General features: G+C 45.4%; 1 protein-coding gene across 4 annotated transcripts in view; it reads left to right on the forward strand.

The window, feature by feature from the left end:
* The window catches only part of FRMD4A (FERM domain containing 4A), a 356,654-nt gene that overhangs the window by 297,713 nt on the left and 34,191 nt on the right, over positions 1-24,750 (forward strand). For all 4 annotated transcript variants that reach the window (XM_088055158.1, XM_014255213.2, XM_014255212.2 and 1 more), the window contains exons 9-13: positions 2,885-2,950; positions 3,164-3,221; positions 5,001-5,087; positions 19,695-19,771; positions 23,841-23,979. In XM_088055158.1, the coding sequence (XP_087911284.1) occupies positions 2,885-2,950; positions 3,164-3,221; positions 5,001-5,087; positions 19,695-19,771; positions 23,841-23,979 (427 nt within the window). The remainder of the gene's footprint in view (positions 1-2,884; positions 2,951-3,163; positions 3,222-5,000; positions 5,088-19,694; positions 19,772-23,840; positions 23,980-24,750) is intronic.

Raw genomic sequence — 24,750 nt, forward strand, 5'->3', positions numbered from 1 at the left:
AACAAAGATGATACTTAACCTGGCACTTAACATCTGCAGATCACAAAATATTTTACTAAGAAAATCATCAGTACCCTAACAGAGCAATGGAGGTATAACATTGCCTGCATTTGTTCAGAAGAACTGGGTAAAGCCTAGACTATCCCACATTTCTAGCATGGGTTAAAAACACAACTCTTTGTCCTGCTGTTCAGAAAGGCTCCCTGACATCTGATCTGTCCTTTTGAAGGAAATGGGCCATCGACTGACTTCTCTACCTAAAGAGTGTGGTCTAGGAACATATCAATTATTTGTAATAATAATAATTTGTAAGAAAGCAGAGCACATCCAGATTCACATTCCGGAATCCAGATTCCACATCCAGAATCACATTAAGTAATCAGCATGTCCAGGTACTTCTATCCTTTCCTTGAATGGCAGCAATATGAGACCTTGATCTGTGCAATAAACTGCACAGAGTGGAAAATAAAGATAGGAGTGTTTTCCACTGGAGAAATTCCATTATTTTCTGAGAAGTCACTCCTGGTTTGTTCCTGTCTGAGACAGAGGAATTGCATCCACATGTAATCATGGTTTTAAGAGGTAATTTCAAAGGGCTGTAAGCCCTCTCTGTCTATCTTTTTTTATTAAGAATGATGTTTTTTGGAGATTGTCCAATACTAAGCACTCATGTAATTCAGTTGTTGCTCCAAAAGTAATCCTGTTTATGATAATCATGGCAGGAGACCCGGGCTCTGCCTTCATGTGCACACCCATAACATCTGTGGTACTTGCTCAGATCAGTGTGCTGAATATGGTTTCATAGCTGGAGAATTTAGAGCTTACAGATCATTTTCTAAGCATTGAAATGATTCTGAGGGATTTGGTGGGAGAGCTGGACCATTCCTTTACCCATGTAATGTGTCACTGGCTCAGTCAGCATCATCTTCCTGCTGTGGCCTGCTGATGGGACAGCCTTGGGGCTCTTTTTTTTTTGTAGGATGAATGGGGAAAGCCACTTGGTGAGTGAATAAGGAAAGAAGTTACTCTCAGATAAACAACAGGCTTGTGAGGGAAAAACTGGCCCTGCTGACAATCTGACAGACTGTCTCTGAATTGCCCTTTGCTGCCTCCACTGATGTTTCTGGTTCTTTCTCTCTTCATTATTAGGGCTGCATGATCCACAGCTTCCCTGTGCCTCTTCTTTCTAAAAGATGTTTTGGCTCCGGAGATTCTGGCTCTCTTTCTAAAAGAGGTTCTGTCCTCTCTGGCACAGGGGTACAAATGGGGAAGGCAGCAATGAGAAGATACAGTCATGTTAAGCTGGGCTGGTGAAATGCTTTACAGTCCTCCACAAAAGCCTCTGTGGGCATCTCTGAGCAGACGTGGTGAGGTCATCTACCACATCATCCCACACTGCTCTGTTCCTTCACGCTGCCTAGCAATACAACTGGCTTCAGTTCTGCCTGGGGAAGGATTACCACATGGTGGACAAGTGAAAGGCCCCATTAGGGAGTCCTGCTGGATCCAGGAAACATAGGGAAGGATGAATGCCAGTTCACATTGCCCTAAACCGCATGCAGCATGATGGCATGGGATAGACACACAAGACAGATAGAAGTTCATGCAGGGCCAGGTGGGGAGGGCGCTAAGGTGGCATGAAGGTAGTTTAGGTTTCCCTCCTCTTGGTCGGGCAAGTTCTGTACAATATCTCTAGGGAACTCAACATATTCCCTGTCCTTGGGAATAAAAAATAAATAAAGGAGCAAAAAAAAGAGCAAGAAATTGGTTTTAAACCTGAGGATTTCAGTGTTTTGTCATGATAGTGTAGAAAAACAGGTCCTGCGTGCATTACACTGGATCCCTGGCTTATACTTTGCCCTGCTATGACCTTGCTAGCACAGCTGATTGTATGCATCAAATAGCTCTGCTGTCCATTCGCTGGAGAAGAATGAATGCAATTCTTTAAAAGTGAATTTACATGTGTCTCTCAATCTGTCATTTGGGTCATGCTGATCTCTCTTGGATGCTCTATCTCCACTGCTTATTGGCATACACTCAGAATTGTTGTCTGATACAGAGGCCCACTGATGTGGAACAGTCTCCACGGTTCACCTTGGATCACATGATGACATGGTTCATGTCTTCCTAAAATATAAAATTATCTTTGTCTCCAAAGAGCTGCTGGAAATGGGCCCTGGCTCATGCCAGCTACCAGTGCAAAGCCAGGACATGCCTGGGAGAATGCAAGTTAGTATAACACAAAAGTAAGCAAAAGCACATGAGTACTTTAAGAGTAAAGAAACTCAAGTTTGAGTGCCCTGGAAATGTCCAGTCACTGTTGTTTGTTGCCTCTGTGTACACTAGGAATTCAGCTCCTGGCTGAAAGAGATTGGTCCAGAGTACTTCCAATAGTGCACCTGCAGATATGCAGTTGCAGTGAGGAGGAATCTGTCAGGGCTATGACTGGCCACCAATTTCTGACAGTTCTGCCCATCTTTCAGAGGACATGATGGGCTTGAAAAGAAGTTACAGCAGTTAGGACAAAGCAGATCTTGAGCAGCTCCAACACACATCTGTTTGCCCTCAGTGTAGTATTGTGGGCATCATTTTTAGATAGGGAAAGGAATGCAGAGATGGAAAAGGCGGTACAAGTAGGCACCATGTTTGTGAGGAAAAAGGGTTCTTCCAGAGACCCAGCTCTTGGATAACCATTTTTATTTTCAGTCTGTGACTTCCATTTTGTTTACCCTGGTCTGTACCAAATCCCCTCATCTAATGATTTTGCTTGTCATCTTTTGATTCCATCAGTAGCTATGTTAACAGAAGTATCTCTTCAGCTTTTGTCAAGATTTTTAGTCATGATAATGCCATTATATAAAACATCTTTTTTTTTCCTTTACAGTGAGGATCGAGTCATTGAACATTACAAGAAACTAAATGGTCAGACAAGAGGTCAAGCAATTGTGAAGTAGGTGAAATAAGAATGATTTCTTTGTGACCTTTGTTTTATTAGGAAGTATTTATACAGGACTGTAAATACAATATATAACTATGCTTCCCATCTCATGCAATGCTTCATTTTTAAGTATTTCTTGGCATAATTATTTATTTATCAAAGGTTTTTTTCAGATCATCCTCTCAGCTTCTCAGACGTGTTATTCTCTTCTGTGTTGTTTTGCAGTTACATGAGCATTGTAGAATCCCTCCCAACATATGGAGTGCATTATTACGCAGTAAAGGTACGTGCTACAAGAAGGGTCCTTCACTGAATTAAGCTCTTGTTGGAGAGGGAGGGAGAGAGGTACAGCCATCCTGCTCTCAGAATACAATGCACTGCTACCAAAGTCTTGTTTCACTTCCTGAGGTAGGATAAACTTATTTCAGCTGTGTGTGCATGTTTAGTAAATATAGTTCCAAAGAGGAAAATCCTGTTCTTGGAGATAAAACTCTTGCAGTCCTATTGTGCTGGAGTGTTCAGTGCAGTCAGCAGCATGGCAATGCCAGTGAGCCACCACCAAAAGGACAAGCCAGACACATCTCTGGCAGACAATCCTTTTTGTAGCTCCCGGGGGTCAGATCTTTCCCAGATGGCAGATCCATGAATACACATCTATGGCCAGCCATGACCTGCATACTGCAGCTCCCCTGACATGAGTTATGTAGATGGATACAGAGATTGTACATATTTTTAGTGCCAGAACAATCTTGTACTCTAGAGATAGGTAGCACATTCTCATCCCCAAACAGCTCTCCACTTCTACGTGGACTTCATGCAGCTATTCATGAATTCCCTCATTTCTTTTGTCTAATGATTTATAACCAAATTTTCAGCCTCATATTATTATTATTACTTCCCTGCCTGACCAGCTGTGTAGGTTTGGTTTGGTTTTTTTTTAAGTTGAGAAATCAATAAACATAGAAAGAAAACTAGAGCCACATTCCCCATAGCATATTCCCTCATTTATCACCCCTGAAGTTTTGATGTGTTTCATCATTATCTCTGTGCACAGATCATATGGTTTTTCATACATCTGTAATGTCTTGCACACATGGGGCACTATAAAAACACAAATATCTGACTGTACCTGTCTCAGGAGATGTGTTTCTAGTCTATTACTTCTAATAGGATGTAATAATAAAGTTATTATTATTTCACAAAAAACATTAGTCTCATCTTTTCTCAGAGGACAGGATCTCTCCAGCATCCTTTGCATCCAGATCTCTTGGACTACTCAAGAAAAATCTTGTAGATTAGGCTGGATGTTCAATCTTGCAAAGACTTGAGAGCTATTCCACTGAGCTCCCCATGGTCAATAAGCCGTGAGCAGCAATGAGGCAGCAAATATTGCACATAATAGGGTTTGCTTCTGCCTGATGTGGGGGTTTTGGTTTTGCTGTGTTTTACCCTGCCATTCTCTATCACATTAACAGAGCAGATGTAATTTCATTGAGGACTTCAGCTCAGTAAATTGCAGAGACTGGGATCAGATATCGGCCATTACTCCATAAGGACATTTTATTGCACGCTCAGACATAAAGCAGTTGGGTCCGAGCCTGTCAGACCTTATCACTTGGTAGCTCTCAGATCCCATTACTGCTGCGTTTTCAAGACTAATGCTAAAATCCCTCCACATAATTCAAGTCAGCTGGATGATTTGTTTTCCTTCCTCTCCAATCTCTGAATGTTCAGACTGAATAATTTACAGGGAAGAGAAAGAGGATGCATCACTGCACAAGGGACCCATGTCAAACCTCCTCACCTCCCCAACAGCATTTTGAGTAACTTGATCACATGTGATGTATTTTAAATTGTTTTATATGTCAGGGCCAAAAGTGAAAGAGATCTCTTCTAAACACTATGGAACTTTGTGACTTGTGGGAACTTGGCAGGGGGAAATTTAACAACACCCATTCAAATATATTACTTAGAAACAAATCTTCATCTTGAACAACAGCACAGGAAATCTCCAGTATTTCCCCATCGTATTCAATATGACTCCCTCTGTTTTCTCTTTCAGGACAAGCAGGGAATTCCATGGTGGTTAGGACTTAGCTACAAGGGGATTTTTCAATATGACTACCATGACAAAGTGAAACCAAGAAAGGTAAGTGTTTACTTCTCTACCAAGGTTTGGGCTTGTCACACATGTCATAGCTTGAGTCAAGGGTGTGATGTATATCAAATGCTGGCATTGATTCATGTGATTTTTGAAGGATGTTAATTTTCTCCCAAACTTGTCTCAATGCCTGCAAAGAATTAATGGACAAAGGTATCTCATAATTTATTAAAAGTTGTGGGGTTTGGAGGAAATAAGCATAACTTAATCTTGCAATTTACATTTCTTTTTTGTGTGATTAACAAGACATAGATGGGAACTCAAGGATTGATCCTCTCAGGTGTTAGAGGCCTTCCATTCACTGGCAATGGTGGATTGGGGGTGATCAGCCAACCCTTGATACTGTGTTGTCAACCCATAAATGATACCAAACCAATAAATGATCTGAGAGAGAAAGAGATGAAGAGAGAGGAAAACTGCTTCCATTTATTACATAAAGAAACTTGCATGACTTTCTCAGGACCAGCATTACATTTGATAAGCAATGATTTTCCTAACTGAAGAGTTAATGTCAAGGTAGCAGGGAAAGATGACTTTCAACACATGCCTGAAAAAAGGCATGGGAAGCTCTGATTCTTGAGCTCAGCCTATGAGGGGGACCCGTGTGTTCCGATTTTCCCACCTAGGATGCCATCTAATATAAAAAACCTCATCCCTGAGCACATGCCCTGCAGGTGGGAATGTACATTCTGTTAGCAACAATGTTTGTTGCAATGCAAACCTGCGGAGACATCGGGAGGCAAGGCTTCAGGCTGGCTTGCAGCCTGCAGAACTGGATGATTTGGAACAACTAGGCAGCTCTTCTCTGGATACAAAAGCTTACGCAGTGAATTAATATACTGTATTTCTCTTTGCACTGTCTCTGTACCAGTTCTTTCACATCCTCTGGTCACATTCAAGTTGGACACTGCTTGGTGCTCATGGAGCATCTTCTATTAAAATGAACTAGAATCAAGGTTTTGGTAGAAAACTGAACTGCTAAGGAGGCAGCAAGACAATAGGTGCATCAATTAGCCTTTTATTTTCTGAAGGCTATTAATGGGACTTTTATACATTAAAAGAAATTACGAGGAGAGTAAGGAGGTCTTCACAAAGACTAAAAGACGCATCTATTTGGGATCAATCATTACCTGCAGGACAAGCCATCCTCACACAACATAGTTTAAAACATGCCTAGGCTAGGTGTTTGCACCCACATATCTCCAGTAGTGCCAACACCCCAGGGAAGACATGTACTTAAAAGATGCCTTCAGAAGTCAGTCTATGGAATAAAAGCATTCCTTTGGAAGAAATTAATGCCCTGCCATGACAGGACTCAGCCTTTCACATGTTATAGCAATTATTGTCAGCCCTCTTGGGATGAGAAGGTCAGTGGAGAGCATCAGAAGGAAGGAGAGAGGATATCAGGTGCTCTGACTGCATGAGAGGAGACACATTTCCACCAGCAAGGTTAAGCCTCCTTTCTCAGATTCTCTGCTTTCTCTTCTCAGCTGTTCAGGGTGATCTACTTTGTAGCATTGGTTTTGGAGCTTGATAAAATCTTTGCCAGCCTCTCTGTGTTCCCACTAGCCTTCCTCTAGCACTCACACTGCACCTCAAATCAGGGGCTTTAGGCACCTCTGATCCTTTTTCTGCAAGTGTAACCCTAAAAGTCAGGGTGCTGGTTTTCACTTTATTGGGAATTAGTTTTTATGGTCTCAGCAAATCATGTATGAAGTCCAGCAGACCCAAAACAATGGTGCTGCCTTATGTACAAACCACTAAGAATTGTGGCAGAAGTGGTCATTTATCTGCGAGGGAAGGTTGGGTGGGAAGGGAAAGCAGGAATTTCCGGGCTTGGATCTGTCCATTGCCACAATCCAGAGACCACAGCAGTGAAAAGACAGCCTAGATGAGCATTTCTCTGCTACATGAAGCTTGCAAGCCCCATCTGTTGGCGGAGCTATTCCAAAATGAACAGCCTAAATCAGGGATGGGACTTGGACAGAGTGGCTGAGGCTTCATTATTTCTCCATGGAGTGATTTTACCTTCTGTGGAGCAAGTAAAAAGACTTCTTACCCTACACAGGTGGTAAAACCCCTCTGGCGAGAGCAGATCAACTGCCTCAGCAAGGTGTAGTGTTTAATCCTCTGCTAATTAGATTGTAAAATTGCACTCGATAACCCTGGTATCTGGGAGCAGCCTGCCACAGTATCTGATGCATTTCACTGCACCAGCATGTGCTGGTTCAACTCTTTGCTGTGCAAACAGGAGGGGTAAACCTTACTGAACTTTCTGCAAGGTAAAATTAGTGGGGGAGGAGGAAAGAGATTATGGCTTTTCTAATCTATAATATTTTGCTCCTGCACACTGCCGATGCCAGAAACAAATTGAAAACTTACAATGGAAAAATAAGTCTCCCTGGAAGAAACACAAGCAGAAAATTTTAGCAAGAAACCAGCTGAAATCAAGACATTTATATTAAGTGCAAATAAAAACCTTGCTTGTCTTATGAGGAGATTGTAATGTTTTCCTATATGTCATCTTAGATAGATTTCCATGTTTCTTGTGCTTGTGAGTAAAACTGTAATGCACACTAAGCAGCTGAACCTATCTCGGGCGATCCCATTAGCAGTCACTCAAAACCATGATTTCATTAAATTGCTGGAGTAAATCAGCCATGTGTCTCTAGAAAACTAACCAGGTTTGTCAGCAAGTTAGATGAGACTGGAGAGGGGAATTGAGGCTGACACAGGGCCAGAACCTCATCCTGCTTGCACTATTCTCACTCAAGCATCAAGTTCTCCAGCATTACTGGGGATGAAGCTGAGATGGGTATCTGGCACCTAGTCCTGGGTGGTTCAGATGGGAATGCAGGGCTATTAAACTGGAATGCAGTTTTACCTAGACTGCAGAGACTAATGTGTCTCTATGTTTCTATTTTTATGTTCCTTCCTGCCCATGCTTGAATTTTGTGGAAGCCCAGAATCTACCCAAAGCCATCACTTTGAGGGTCAACCTTTTCCTTCTGTCTGTTGAGGGCTAACTCACAGACTCAGCAAACCCTGTCAAAGGCTTCCTCTTGAATGTTGCCTGTCCTATTGCAAATTAGGTTCCTATGAGTTATAATTTGATAGCTTTTCATTCTTGGGTACAAAATACTTACAAAAGTTTTGGTATACTACACAAAATCCAACGTTCCAGCTGAACAAGAAGGAGTATCAAATGGGAAAAGATGGCAGCTGTCCTGCCAAACATATATTGAGGCATTCTGGAAGTTGGGCTTGTGGAACCAGTATCATTTGTGTAGTAGCAACTCACAGCTTCCAGGATGGACAGAATCCATTTCCCTTTATGTTAAACTTAGCTTCTACAAACACTTTCTTGTGAAGAGAAGAGACCAAACCCTTTGTTTTCAGAGGAGGGTCATTAGAGGGTTTTTTACTTGAATTTCAGGGCAACTGGAAAGAAAGCCAAGGCACTGTAGCAGCCTGATGTGAGTATTTGTCTGTGAGTGGTATGTGTCCATTTCAACCAGCACAGAGATGTGACTCCATGCCCAGAGACCTGTACACAAAGAGCTGCAGTGTAGCCTGGAGCTGTGAGATCTGCACACCCAAGTAATAGCACTAGGCATATTTTGTTGTTCTAGTGAGATATTTCCACTGATTTAAGAGCCCAAAGGCATTTTTTTAGTGCACACATCTTAACAGTTAGTAAACAATTAACTCTAAGATGAAGAGTGAATTATTAACAAAGTCAGCCAAAGGACTTCCATGTGGAACATAAAAAAACAGAGAAAATGTTCAACTTATCACCAAAAATAAAATTACCTTAAAGGAGAGTCTGGTAATGTTTAGTTGCTTTGTAAGAGATATGTCTATATAGTGTTATCTCATTTTCTTCTATAGAAAGCTAGTGGCAATGAAACCTAAAGTGAGCCTTTTTTCTCAGACTCATAAACATTATCACTGCTTACATTATCTGGTTACTGAAGAGAACCCAAGGGAATAAAGGTTTTTAGAAATAAGATAAAATGTGAGGCATCACAAAATTCAGCCATTAACATAACTTGACAAAAAATTTCCTTGTGACAGCCACCAGTTTCTGCCATTTCTTCTCAGCGTTACCCTTTCTCTTGAGATTAAATGAAGCATGCTGTGAGAAGGCTCTGTCCCTTGCCATAAAATCTCCACATCAGTCTTTGGGATCTCATGACAAAGAATTTAATTTTTAGTTTGTAGTGTCATCATGAATCCAAAGCAAAAGTAACCGGTTGACTTCCCATTTAAACATACAAAAACAAGAGGCAAGTTGGACCCATCCTACCAAGCAATGCAGAGCACAAGTAAATTCAGTAGTTTTAAGTGTCTGATCAGAGAAAAATCAATTGCTTGTTGAAAGCCTGAGCAAAATAATCAGCACATAAATTGTGTCCAGAAAGTGAAAGATTGCTGTCCACTGCCACTTGGCCTTTTCCAAACAACAAGAGATAGAGTGAACTTTCACAGTTCCAGAGGCAAAATGAGATATTTACACAGGAGGAGCAATAGCCTAATTAAGAGTTGCTTTATTGCAGAACAAATAGATCCTCTCTGCTTTAGGGCATAATGAAGCATTGTCAAGTCAGTAATTGCATTGATGGAGTGGTTAAACTCGTGCTTCCTGTGGTGAAGGAGTGACGGACCAGTAACTTAAAAAAACATAAAGGATTGATGTGAATGTACAGAAAGTAGTGAATTATGGGGAGGAGGAAGCTGACAAATTGCTCTCTGTCCTAACTGATCATAGAACACTGGGAGAGTCAAAAAGGCAAAAGAAACACAAAATTCAAATTAGTTACAGGGAGCCAAATTCACTTCCACAGCTCCTTGCCACATGATATAATAGAGGCCAAGAGTTCAGAAGGATTGAAGATAGCACTAAACTGTGACCTTCCATCCAGGGTTTTAACATTGAGTTGGTTATTTTCAAAGAGGATTTTAGGAGGGGTTATAAATCCTCATGCCCAAGGAGGGTGTTTGATTTGACACCAAGTTGGTTTCTGTTGTCAGAGGTATGGAGCATGTGTCTCACTCCTCTCATTGGCATGCTGCGGGGTGTATTCAGAATGGGCTGGACTTTCTCTAGGGCATCCAGGATCAAGTGAGGTCATAAAATGTATTGGACTCATGTTTCACTGGGCTTCTCATCATTTTCTAGGACCTTTGCAAACACCTTTGCATTGCAGACAGGGATAGAAGATTTCAAATTTACAAATGATAAAAAACGAGCAGAAACCATTTCCAGGAAATACTGGTTTAAAAGCTCGTGGAGTCTCAGTGGCATTGCTGTAATAAATTATTCACTGTGACTAGCAGGCTGTTAAGGACTACCTGCTGACTCCTTCTGCTGTGTGCTTTCATTTCTCTTCCCGTTGCTGATCCTTCGTGCTTCTTGGGTTGTGGACTTGGCTGTAAACTGAACCAGTCTTCATGTCACGGTGGGTTCAACTCATTATATAGTGCAGCAATTCAGTCTTGGTTTAGTATTTGGAAATGTGGAGCATGGGAGGAAGGAGACATATACAAAGCAAGGCTCCTTACCACACTGTTTGTTTTCATAGAGAGCAGTTGCTCACCCAATTTCTGTCCTTAAACGTAATACCCAGACCTGCAACCACTGAAGAGCAGACACAGATTAAAACCTTCCCCTGATGAAATACCCATCAGACAGGAGACCATGTTCTCACCAGCACCTTTTTTGCTGCTGTTTGCCCTCGGTTTGGGGTTTCTACGATCCAGCACCAGGCACTTCCCCTTTCAGTACCCACTACTCCATGCATTACCAGTGTGCCAAAGAGCTGCCAAACACACTGGGAGGTGAATAAATGACATCAAAGCACACTGGGCTGGAAAGTAGTATTATGTCCCTGACACTGAGAACTTCCACAGGATTTGGCTGGACATGCCACTGGGCTGTGATTCAGTGAACATTTCTTTTGGCAGCAGTATCAGCTGAAGTGGCCTTCAGCACTCTCCTCCCCCATCACAATCCTGCCCCCACTGCTCACTTCCTCCCCTGGGCCCCTTCCTCAGCCATCCTGGTATAGTCATGCAGTTGGGAAGGAAGCTGCCCCAGAGAAGGGATCAGACTGGCTAAGCACCACCCAGCCATAAAAAGTGGTCACTCCTAATCTCAATCAGTTCCCAATCCCATTCACCATCTGACCCACAAACAGTATGCTACAGCAAAGCTGTAGGAGCTGGATATGGATACAAGCTGCATAAATCACAGCAGCCAGAGAAAGAAACAGCCCTTAACCTACACAGTAATTTTGTGGAGTGAGACAAGAGCTTCACAGCTCAGAAGAAGTTGGAAAGAGTTCAACTGCATGGAATTTGTTGTGGTTGAACAAGGATGAATTAACAGTTAGGTATAAGGTCATTATCACCACTTTTTCCTCCTCATAAAAGCTGATAAAAATTTGCTTCAGTGTGTCTCCGAAACCGGGCTGATTTCAGACAGGTGAGTAGATTATCTAGGTAAATTAACTTTTTAGAATCATACAGTAGTCATACTCAATTTCCATTATGTAGGTAAATAAGTAGTTTTATCAACTACAGTGCTTGCAAACCTTAATACATAGTCTAAGGCCCTGCTGCTTTATAAAGATACCAGCACTATTCTGGTGGTTTAGTGTGCTGTGGTGATAGATACCATTAGACATACAGTTTCCCAGGGTTTTCTGTGAGAATTTACATTCAGATAGACTAGAGCATGACATCCCATCCCATGATCTAGCCAAGTCAATCCCATGGCTACCATTAAATATACGAGTAGTCCCACCAAAATAAAACTCCCTTTTCTAAGTCCTTTGTTGTATTCAGGTCTTAAAGAGTAATTCTGTGTAAAAGCAGCAGCCAAGTCTTAAATGATTCTGCAGCACACAGCAGGAACTTCAACAAGATGCAAAGACAAATCACTCTGGACAGCATAAAGTGAAACAAATTGGACCTCAGAGCCCTGGAGTTAGGGTGGAGATCTGGAGAGAGATTGAAACCTCCTTGAGCACTTATGCTTGGCTCTGAAGTGGCAGCAGACTCCTCCACACCTCACCCTGCTCAGATGCTGTCTCTAAGCTCACCAGGGCTGCTCCGAAGGCCTGGGCACTTTTATCATCAGATGAAGCCAGGCAGGGGTCCCACAGCTCGGTGGTTGTGGCTGTGACTCACTTTTAGTCAGTGGTCTGGGCAGGAGGCTCAGAAGGTTCACTGCAGCCATCACCATGAGAGTGGGATTGCTGCTGCCATGGCACTGCCCATGCAGACGCCCAGCATCACGGGGGTGTTTTCAGTCACACAAACTAATGTGCATCGCCACAGCATCATGGGATGAGAATGATGATTCCTATTTTTTGGTTCCAAAACAAAAGTACTTTAGTCAAGTCACTGGAGAAGATATGAGGATCCTTTGGAGAGAGACTAGCAGTAATGGTTTGTGGGCAGCATAAATCCTTCTAGGGTGCCACAGCTAATTCACAGGCGACAGACTGGACATCCTTTATCTAATACATAGTATATTGTGCCAGAAAGGAGAGCACTTCAATGCAGAAAGATCCAGTCATTTTCATGTCCTTGCAGAGAATAAAAGGGAGAAAGTTTAACTTAAACCAATGAGGAGAAAAGGTTCTTTGTAGACCTATTGATTTTGACACACACAGCATGGTGACAGCAATGCACAATCTAGCAGCAGCTACCAGATATATATGTGCAGTGAAAGTGGATTTGGTTGTATATAAAGTCAAAGTCTGATCTCCCAGACTGTGTGCAGTTACAGACACAAATATCAAGTTGCATTATTTAGACAAATAATGCTTTGTCCAAATAGCAGCTCTTCCCTCTGTGATCTGATGCTCTGCTGTCTCTCTGAGCCAATAAGCCACTTTGAAATTGAATAGGGAATTGTGTTTTCATAATGGAAATGAATGCAGAGTCATTATTATATAGACCTAGATGCAATTTGTGTTTGGTCAAGCCAGAAATGTTTGCTGGGGTGGTGTGGTCTCACAAGAACAGCACACAGCAAAAGGGATCTCAAATTGGACCAGAAATTGTTTGTCTGTTTGGCAAAAAAAAAACCAAAAAAAAAAACGGCCTAAAGCCTGAGGCAAAGAAGTAATTAGATAGTGAGCTGGGATTGCTGACAGACCACTGAAAGTCCCAGTTAGCCAAGCCATTCTCTCATTCCAAGAGCGAAGGGAGAATGGCAAGCCTCTGGGAAGATCAGTGGTAGGGCTTTTCCCACATCGAATCACACAGGAAATCTTTTTTTTTTTTTTATCTTGTTTTGAGAAGCAAAAGGAAAAAAAAAATACCCCAAACTAATAAAAATAAAGGAATGAATGGAAGTGTAGCAGGATGGAGGACTAAGTTATGGTGCAGCAGCATCCCCATCTCATGACCCAGGGGCACCCCAGCAGTGGGTCGCACTAAGTCACAGGTGACAGCCCACAGAAATCTCTTGGTAAATCTGCCCCCAAAACAAGAGCCCATTTGTTTGAGCTAAGATGCTGCTGTTCTGCCTCAACCAAGTCCTTCCTCCTTCACTCTAACTAGTTTGACAGAGGTATGATTGATGGGAGAAGGGTTGGCTTGAGGCAGAACACAAATCCATGCCCGGAAACCATGGCCCCACTGAAATCACTGGGACAAAACTGCCATTGACTTCGCTGGAGCTGTGATTTCCATAGAGTTTAAGGCCAAAAAGGGACCGCTCACAACCTCCATCCTGACCTCCCGCATAACTCAGCTCCTAGAATTTAGCTTGCTGGTTTGTTCAGTGGAGGAAATTACATCTCCAAGGAGGAATTTTTTTTGTTATGTTTGTTTTGTCTTTAAACTGCAGGACGAAAGACTTGGGAGTTTGTAGCTTCACTCATGCAAGCTGTGTGAAAATACTCTCATTGTTTTAGTTCCATTGTTTTATACCAGTTTTAGTATTGGAATGTCATCCAGTGCTGGCTCTTCACCACAGCATAGGCAAGGGAAGGGGTTGCATTGGGGCTGTTAGAAATATTCTACATTATTTGTCTGCCTTTCCTACAAGCCATTAAGTGCATCCAGTCCGGGTGGTAGTCCATGCATTTGGAGGGATGATTGTTCCTCCTGCATAGTGTGATTTAACAAGGCATTAATCATCTAGGAAGAGGCAAAACTTGAAGGACTGGGAGGTGCTATATAGGTCAGCAAGTCCAACATCAATTACAGTTAGTCATTTATTAGATCTTTAGAATCAAAGGAAAATATGGGTCAGAAAGGCCTCTGGAGGTCTCTAGTCCAACCTCCTGCTAATAGCTGGACCACCTTCAGAGTTTGATCTGGTTACTCATGGCCCTAGTATTTGACCATCTGCACTGATTGTTTTGGGACTTGGGGTTTTAATTTATGTATCTTCTAATAATTTTCCTTGCTGCAACCCTACAGCCTGTGTCTGTTGCCTCTTATACTTTCACTGGGCACCTCTGAGCAAAGTCTGTCTCTATGTTCTTTGTAAATCCCCTTTGGATCATAAAACAGAGCTAACAGGTAGATCCTCTTTAGATTTCTGCAGATGGTTTGATTCTGAACAGTCACCAAGCATGTTACCTGGAACCCTTTAGAGTGTGTGCATTCAGCCTGTGCCTCATCTCAGGTGATTCAGCACACAGAAAAGAGAAAGAAAATGGGACTCCTGGCCATTTATATTTGGTTCTTAAGAGACCAAATGCAAAATGGTTCATACTGTGTTTCCACATCATGCCCAGCCATAGTGCATGCTCCCCAGTTCAGTGCTGAGTTTGGCTCTTCTGGGCACAGCAGGCAGAAAACAGTATCAGGGACCCTGTACCCCAACCTCAGGACTTGGAATTACTCCAAAAGGTACCATTTGGGCATGTTTCTCTAGGTACCATAGTCCAGACAGCACTATGCACCAACCTCCAGTGCTGGCCTTCAGCAACCCCCTCTGTGTCCTGCGCCTGAGCTGAAGGGCAGCACAGGAGCAAGCAATAACCCCATTACTGCCAGGGGTTCCCAAATGAATGGCACAGTACCTTCACTGAATACTCAGACAAAGCTCCCTGAGCACAAAGGGACAGAGCACAGCCCAGTGCCTAGCACTAACTCAGGTCCCCACACCTCTCCAAAAGTCCAGGTCACCCGTGAGTGACCAAGCTAGAAGCAATCCCTGGCATTTCATTCACAAGAGACATTCCCTTCTTTATCAGAAACCTCCAGCATTTTTCAAATGCTCTGATGCTGACCCTACCTCCTGACATGTGCAAACTTCACACTACCAGCCTCATGGTCAATAAAAATGGTAAAAAATCCTTCAGACTCACGTGGCTGAAATGGATGCAGATCCCTGGGCCTTCTCTCCTCCAGGCTCAGCTTAATTAAGAGCCAGCCAGCAAACCACAAGTGTGCTCACAAAAGAAGCTTGCGTCTGAAGGGTTTTGACTGCAGCTCTTTATAACTAGTCACAAACATCTGGTGCCTGGCAAGCTTGCCAGCCTCTTGGAAGGGGTTTCCAGTTAGAAAATTCCTGTAGCTTGCACCTGAATTCTCTGCAGCGCACCACGCAGCACTCGGATCTCTCTCCTGGCTCCTCTTCTAAGCTGACAGCTTTGTAGAAACCATTTCTGGCATTAGTTTCCCCATCATGGCCTCCCCACCCACCCCAACACATTTTAAACAGTGCATGTGGTCTGATGGGGAACAGTTATTCCCTTGAATGTTCACAAGCTGATAAGCAGTTTTTCATATTCAAGTGATAGTGTCAGTTCCAGTTTTACTGGCATGATGAAACAGAGATCACGGTGGGGACAAGCCCCTCAGAGGAGGAGGGGGGAATAAGGGTAATTCTTTTCTCCTCTTTTACTAGCCCCTTTAACATGCATGTGTGAGTGTGCAGCTGTGCTCAAAAGCCAGTCTCATGGATACTTCCTTAAGTATCTGTTGAAGATTAAATCATCTCATGTGCAGCCTGTAATGATGGCCACTACCAAAAATTGTTCCCATCTGAAAGCTGCCCAGTGCTGTATGATCCAAAACGAGCTGCTGACCTCAAAAGAGAACCCAGAGGGCAAAACACCACATCACAGACTTGGCCCTCTGCAGTGCCGCTAATTGTGCCCTTGTCTGCGGGCACTGAGTGAAGGCAGCCACTCAAGGGCAGGGGAACTGTGCTCTGAGCTTGTGTTAATGATTGACTTTCTCCTAAGCCCCATTTCCAGTGTGTTTGGGGAGATGCTGTCCCAGTCCCTGCTGAGGTACTTTTTGTCAAAGGGTCACTCCCACTAAAACCAATACAAATTGTCCCACCCACATGTGCAGGCATTGAATTCAACCCAGGAAATTAACCAAAGACCATCAATAAGCCAAATAACCCAAAACCAGACCCAGCCTCGGTGCAGGGAGAGGCAAACCTGCCATGAACATGGATGCTTTGACTCAAACCAGCCCCAAAACCAGCATGCATCTGTTGTCACTGCATTTACACAAGATACTGTTGAAATTACGACCAGCTCCCTGCTGGGGCTCTATTCCCCAGTGGAGGTTGCAAGTACCAGCATGGTAAAAGGATCTTGATGGTAAAAAATTATGCTTCCATTTAGGAAGACACACTAATGGCACCTTGTGCATCTGTCACTGCATTAACAACATCAATTTGAGACTGTACATAAGGCCGGGAACTGGTGAAGGGAACAGCTTGCTTACATTAGGTCTGGCTGAAGGGGGACCTTTGGCTTTGTTTCTCTGGAGGGATTGTGATCAGCTAATAGGAAAGTGGATACTTTCTTGTTGATATTCACATTTTTGCAGACTGGATTCCTTTTGTATAGGAAGGGGGAGACCTCTCAAATCAATGTGGGAAAAAGGAGTGGGACACTGTAGAGTAATACTTGGGGAGCAAATGGAGCACAATTACAGCAATGGTAAAACATATGTGTACGTTTGGGAGAGCAGAACTATGGAATAAAAGACACAAACTTAGGTTGTGGGGTCACTTTCACCCCCTCCCTCCCAAGAGTCTGGATTGAGAGATTTGCTTCCTTCTGGCAAGGAAAACATCAAAACTGAATATAAAAATCCTGCAATCTGGGGATCTGCTCCAGTGCCCAAAACGTAGGTGTCTAACGATGTTTAGGCACTGCTGGTGATCCAAGACATCTATGTGGGGCTGGCAGATACAGCACCAGATCTATGTCAGGCTCCCTCCCACCCGGGGCAGCAGCCAGGGGCCAGGCAGGGAGACCTGGGGCATGGAAAAGGGCACTCCATGCCTACATTTGGGCATCTGAACAGCTTCCCCAGAGCCCTTGTATTTGGACAGTTGGAGTTAATCATCAAAGAGAAACAAGAAACAGAGCTTCCCTTAGCAAACAGCACAGTGAGATTTGGTAGCAGAGAGGGTAAAATAGAACAGGATCCGAGCACAGGGGACAGTCCGGCAGAGTCAGAGGGGGAGGATGAGCAGGAGAGCATCCAAAAAGAGCAGCTGCCAGCAGCTCGGAAAAGTTTCAAATTCCTTCTGCGCCACGCCGAAGTTTAGTCATAAATGACAACGGGGGACCTGGGGACATAGGGATATTTTCTAAAGGGTGTGATCTGCTGGCTTTTTAGATTCTTATGAGTTCCACATGTCTGAGCGCCTCCCAAACACGTCCTCTGCACATGCCGTTCAGCACAGCCGCGTTGTCCTCCCCGCCTTGCGGACGGGCATCTGGAAGCATGGAGGGATGTTTTCAGCTTGACCCCAGTTGTTGTCTGTGGGAGTTTAGGCCCCAAACTTCCTTTTCATGCCTTTGAAGCCAGGCACTTAAAGAGGAGTCAGACTTCAGCTCCTGGCTTAACCCTTTCACCCTGTGCCTGTCCTCCCTCAGTGGGTAAAATAGTGGGTGTTTCTGTGCTCCATTTGGTGTTTACATGTTTTGTGCAGCAATTCATATCTTCCGTGGAGGAATAAAATAATCCCCTAAGGACAATGTAACTCAGCCTTTCAGAGTTCCTATCTCTCCTGGCTCCCTTCTTCCCCTATTCTCCAGCAATGTGGACAGCCCTAGAATAATGGGCAGCTCAATGCCCTTCTTAACCCCTATCCTTCCTTCCCAGAAGCACCCTGTTACAGAAGGGAAAAAAAAAAAATACTCCCAATCTTGCCTGGAAACTTTAACAAATACTTTCAGTTTTGCTGCCCCTGAAATACCAGCAAGGAGAAAATTTTGGGTCCTCTCTGTGGTTTGTTTTATTCTATAGATTTCAGCTCCACCAGCAGCTATATCAGTGCAAATCAAATTACGCCTTCTGTTTACTCATCTTCAAAGCGCTGACACTGGCAGCCCAGGCTTATCTTGGCGTGTCAGGAGCCAGCGCCTTCCTCGGGGGCAGAACAGGAACTCCGCAGAAGCTACTTGGAGTGGGAGAAGGAGTGTAAATCAGGGAAGGCTCCGCTGCCTGTGCTCTCCAGCAGCGGGGCCACGTTCCCCCAGCTCTGCTGCTTGCTAGGGACAGTGCAGGGAAGCCGAAGTCCGAGATGCCCTGGGGGGGTGGAGGCTGCCTCCTACCTGTGGGTTATCAGCCTGGAAGCCAGGGTTTGGATTTCGGCTTACTCATCTGTAAAGGAAGAGTCAGTGGCGGACCTGCCCGCAGTGGTGACGGTGTGATAGCTCTCGGAGCTGGCACTATTTCTCTGTCGGCGCGTCCTTCGCGCTGCTCCTGAGGTCGCTCCGCCGTCCTGCCCGGGAGATGGGCGTTATTTCACGGGAGAAGGGTGGGCACAGGGGCCGTGTATCTGCATCCCACTGCCCAGAAGCACCTCCAGGGCTGGCCCAGGCTGACTCAGGGGCGAGAGCACGCCGCATTTCACTCCTATGAAGATCTTCGTGCCTCGGTTTCCCCCTTGGTGTTAGTGTTGGTTTTGTCTCGATGCTGCTCTGAGACGTCCCGGCAGGGCAGCCCGTAAAGCAGAGGCTGAGATATAACGTGCTCATTGCCCTGTCTTATACCGCCGGGAGCGCCTGGAGCCTCGGGCGTCGCCACCACGAGTCTGACAGCGCCTGGGACAGATAAACTGATTCCACTCGGCTCATGCTCGTGCCAGTTTTACGTGGATGGCGGGATAAAAGCAGAGTTGGGTATTAGCACTTGAGTGAAGCAGGAGTCTCATCTCCTTCGCCCCGGGAAGAGCCTGCTGTGCCAGAGGCCGATGCAGCACCCCAGGTGTCAGCCTTACAAGGAGGGTGTAGTCGAATCCCGGTTTGCCCGGAGTTTATATGTGTTTTCAACACATTTGGTCTCGCAAAGTGAAACCGGCGCCCGAGCCCGCTTGCCCCGGCACCGAGCCCGTCGCGGGCAGCGGGGGCCGGGCGGGCGGGGGGAACCGGGGGAGGGAGGGATGGAGGGAGGGAGGGACGGAGGCCGCCGCCCGCCCCCGGGGCTGCCCCGCGGGTGCGGGGCGGGGGGCGCGGGCGGGACGCGGGCCCGGGGCGGAGCGCAGCGCAGCGGGGCATTCCCGCCGCAGCGCCGGGAGGAAGCGGCGGGCAGGGCTGGCGAGGGAGCGCGCGGAGGCGCCTCATCCCCTTCTTCTCCCCGCAGATCTTCCAATGGAGGCAGCTGGAGAACCTCTATTTCCGCGAGAAGAAGTTCTCGGTGGAGGTGCACGATCCGCGCAGGTGAGCTACGAGACGGGCCGGGCTGAGCCGGGCTGTGCAGTGCCGAGCTGGGCTGAGCCGGGTCCCGAGAGCTGCGCTGCCTCCGCTGCTGTGCGGGGCTCGCTGCGCTTGGTAGCTGGGGAGCACGTAAGAGAGAGGCAGCGGGTACCACGCCGGGGGCTGCTGCTTCCTTTCAGCGGGACATTTCGGGTTCTGGTGTGCGTTTTTGAGGATGGGTTTCCCCTCGGCTCCTAGCCGTATTTTTTTTCCCCTTTCCCTCTGTTCTGGCACCTTGTGACCCGGGACTGTGAGGCTCCAATGCCTCAGCTGCAGTGCTGGCAACCCTCGTGTTTGAAAGGGGTGTTTTGCCTTGTCCCCGTGTTTAACTCAGAGCCCGGAGATGAGCGCCAGATTTTGTACTCATGCTTCTTTGTAAATAAATATTCAGTAGTGCAACTGAAAGGAGTGGCACAGAACCAGAGATTTACCGCCGGCAGCCTGGATGAAAGCCCATCCGTCTTTTGGCACCGGAGCCTTTTTTTCTTTCTTCGGAATCCTATGTGAGAGTTCAAGGGACTGTGGTGCATCCCATCAGTGCATTCAGCACCCCTGGTGTGTCTGCGTTACTGGATGGTTACTGCACGCAGGGAGTGTGTGGCTCTGAGTTCTGACTAGTTGTTCATCTCGTTTGCACTGTATGATACCACGGATGGAAGCCATCTCTCTGCCCAGACTGATTGGATGTGTTGCTGGTAGTAGAGTGTTGTGCTGATCACTCAGCTGTGATCCAGTTTCACCTGTTTCCCATGCCTATCTGTGTACTAATAGATGTACTTTTATTAGGGGAACTTTGCATGCAGTTTCTATCCTTATTTACTCTGATCTGAGCACAGTCACACCAGTACAACAGTGCCTGTCTGCATAAGGTGCATTTGTTAAAACAAACACCGAGTAAAGCAGTTCATGTCATTGTGCAGCTCCATGTCAGCAGAACCTCAAAGCATCTGCTTAATATTAAGCATGTAAACAGTCACATAAAATCTAGCAGAGTAAATTCCCAAAGTCGAGAATACACTGGGAGATCTTCCAGCAGCAGGAGCTGGGGGTAGTGCACTCCTTCCCCCACCGAGGCTCCGGCACCCAGAGAGGCATCAGAAACACGTGCTGCGAGTGATTTGCAGCCAGAAGCCCCTAAATGCCCTAAATTCTGTCTGTTTCCTGGAAGGAGCAGTTGCAAGAAAAAGAAAGGAAATAGCTCTGGGACCTTAAAATCATGGTGACATTTGCAACTCGATGTCATGCATGAAATGTGACCACACAGAGCCGCCTCTTCTCTCTCATTTGTATTTAGATTATAGGAATTAGTGACACAGAAGAGCTTCCATTCTTTATTCCATTGCTTTGTTTCTCTGCCTCAACACCAGGAGGACAAAGCCCTGTCCCGGGTTGTCAACCTGGTACTTTCATGATACAAAGGAATTAGTTTGGTTAGATTTTGTATAATTTTGAGTGGATTTTGTGTCCAGAGTGGCACCATCCAGGTGGAGTTGGTACTCGGGCTGTAATGCAGTGCAGCACATTGCCATGGCGTGGTGGGAAGACAGCTCGGGTTGTAGTCTCCCAGCCAAGTGGGATGGACTCCTGCGAGGAGTTGTTCAGCTTGTGGAGGCGGAGGAGTAGCCAGCACAGTGCTCTCTCCACATTCCTCTCCTCATAGCCAAACCAGAGCCTGAGTCAGCGAAGCCACAGTCAGGAGAGCGAGCGCAGCTCCGTGGTTGTGGCCAGGGCTGGGCAGCACAATGTATGTTTTTAAGCCCTGCCTCTGCCCCACGGCTTCCTGTCCCCAACAGGCCATTTCACCTCCTTTCATTGCAGTTACTTTTCCCATAAAGGAGGAAAATTATACATTTTAGGAACTAACAACAGGGTTAATTCCATAGCTCGTGAAGCATACATGAGAATGTATGGGAAGTCATGGAAAAAACATCCGTGGGACATATTTCTCAGGTCTTCAAACACAGCTGTGAAAAACAAGTCCACAGGTTTGACCAACAGTCTGCAGATGTTCTGATGGAGTCTGCTGTTTTGATTGGAAATGTGCACAGATTCCAAAAAGGAAAATAATTAGAAATCACTGCTTTTACAGTGAGAAGATTAATGATTTGCAGAGTATGTTTCTAAGAAGTCAGGAGTAATTGTGTTTGAACTGAATAGGATGACTCCAGAATTAAGGTTTCAGCCCATGTTTGAGTGCCCTAATTTCCTTAAAGCTTTACGTGCCAGTGTGCTGCAGTGGTTTGTGTCCTTAGACCAGTGTAAAGCATCCAGAGCTGGATCCACTCTCCAGTCTCAGTTTCAGGATCACCTCCCAGCACAGCCTTCATTCCCTGTCCAGTGACAGGAATGAGGCAGCCTGTCACCATCAGCGCTGTCCTGTTGCATCCGTGGAGACTTTTCTCACAAGAACAATACTCATAATAGGACGAGGTCTCTAGCACCATTCACAAGGAAAGAACTCAGCACAGGGTAACACTGAAACATGAGATCCCAGTTGTCTCAGACCTTGTTTGCATTGGCCACATCTGTTTTCTCAGAAATTTCACTCTGATTTGTAGCTCCATAATTTGACTTTAACACATTTTGAAGCACTGAAAAAGCCCTGATGCAATGGCTGTCAGTCTTCTTCCAGACTGAACATTTCCAACAGTGTTCATTTTGCTGCAGTTCTGGTTTTCTTTTGTTCTTGGCTCTGATGTCGTTCTAATTAGGAATGGCGAAAAGAACGACACTCTATCACAACTTTATTCAACTGTTCACCCCTCCGTGTTCACCTCCAATTTTGGACAAGGCAGTGGCCCACAAGCACCAGAAGAGAGGTGGCCAGTGCAGATACAGGTGCAGGAGGGGAGCCATAGCAGGCTTGAGGACTTGTAAGTGCTGGTAAAAGAACTGACTCCCCCTTGCATGGCGCAGTAAAGCTCCTGAGCTGTCCTGCAGTATCACCTCTACACCTGCATGGCTCAGAGTCCCTGCTGATTGTGGTCTCTGGCAGCCCCTCTGTAGCACACCTGTTCTCCAGGCTGTCTCTTGCATTGCTCCCTCTTCACCATCCATGTCCCTAAAGGTGTCACATTTCTGAGCAAGCCTCTGTACTCATGTCACATCATTTCATAATCCTACTCTACCACAAGACCCATCTTAACAGACTGGAGAGGAGGCCCTCATTTATTTGGCGCTCTGTAGGTCAGTGGTGTGGTTTACTCCAGCCAGATCTCCATCCCTGCAGTGGGAGGAGTTCCACAGACCAGGATGCTGAGAGCCTGAACGTACACTGTGCTGGTGTCAGGGGCTCTGCTGGTGGGGTTGCTTTTAAGAGATGGGGAGGAATAATCAAGCAGGTTTGTACAGCTGTGAAAGCATGGGGAAACCTAACCTGTGTTTTTTTGCTAATGTTTGAGAACAATTGGGAGTCCCAGAGAGGAAATATTTAGCTCTTATTTTTCCTGTTTTTAAATTCACTCAGCTAATCACTGAGTCCCATTCTCCTCTCCAGGGCACTAGGCAGCCCCCTCTGAGCCTCACAACTCCCTGCCCCCATACCATGTGGCAAATCCTGCTGCATCTGTTTAAAAGTGGGGAAATTAAGGTTCCTGAAGAGTTTGTCTCACACTCCCTAAAACAGCCATTGATCCTGTGAATCTTTAGTTGTTGCCTGGGTTCTAATATTTGGGAGCCACTGTCCAAAGGCAGAGGCAGTGGAGGGTGTGAGGACTTGGCCTCAGATGTCTCTGCATGTGATGAGACACAGAGGATTCACACGGGCTTTGGCCTTGGTAGCTCCCCTGGGATACGCAGCAAGTCAGCATCAGCCAAGTCCAGGGATACAGTCTGAGTTGGACAAACTGTTAGTCCTCTGGAGCTTGCTACCTTGAGGACATATTTGAAGTAAATGCTCTCCTGGTTTGATTAGATATTTATTGCTGCACAATAAAGGCAGCAGCTTTTACTGAGATCTGTGACAGGTTCTGCCACAGAAAGCAATCTGGTGAAACCTTTGTATAACCCCAGTTCATTCTTTTCTTCTCTCCAGGGCATCTGTGACCAGGAGGACTTTTGGGCATAGTGGCATTGCTGTACATACATGGTACGCCTGTCCAGCATTAATAAAGTCTATCTGGGCTATGGCCATTAGTCAACATCAGTTCTACCTGGACAGGAAGCAAAGCAAGGTAAGCATGAGAAGTGCCAGTTGAGTCCTTCTCACTCCCCACAGTCCCAGACACATCAAGTCCGGATGGCGGCTTCTTTCCTGCCCTTCCTTTATACTTGAGAGCAAAAAAAAGGTGAATTGACTGAAGACATTTTCTAGTCCTGACCAGACTGAGAAAATTTTTATCGAGCTCATGCCTACGGGAGTAAGGATTGAGGAAAAGGTTGTATTGAACTGTGGCCAAATTGTAGGACCCAAAGTTAGCAAGCAGAAACAGTTAACATCACTGTCTGAATGGTTTCCACATCTTCCATGTCTGTCATAAGTTAGGGCAGCTTCCAGTAACTGAGTTCAAAGCAGCTTCCCAACCTACAACTGTCTCTGGATTCTTCTTGCTGTCCCTTGATTTTTACTATTGTATTTTCCTAGAAAGGAGGGGTAGGGGTATTATTTTAAGAGGGGGCAGGAGGCTTGTCAGCCTGGCTGTACAAGGAGCTATCGCAAACTGGTGCTGCACAAAGGGCCATGCAATACACAAAAGAAACCACCTTGAAACCAGAGGGGTGTGTGTTCTCCCTCTTAATTCCTTTCATCAGTAATTTTAGGCATACCCAGAGCAGCGGGAGATTGCTTTGATCACTTTGAGATTACTTTGATACAGAGAAAAGACTTCTCATGCAGACTTCCCTCTCCATATGAGCATGCTTCACAGAGTAGTGTAAAGCTTCACAGAGAAGACAGAGCCTGTATTGAGTGGGTACCTGCATTGGTCCTCATTTCTGATGAAATG

This window comes from Pseudopodoces humilis, chromosome 5, assembly GCF_049639895.1.
Source record: "Pseudopodoces humilis isolate 2021_Gansu_Grassland_sample_001 chromosome 5, ASM4963989v1, whole genome shotgun sequence".
Taxonomy (NCBI): Eukaryota; Metazoa; Chordata; class Aves; order Passeriformes; family Paridae; genus Pseudopodoces; species Pseudopodoces humilis.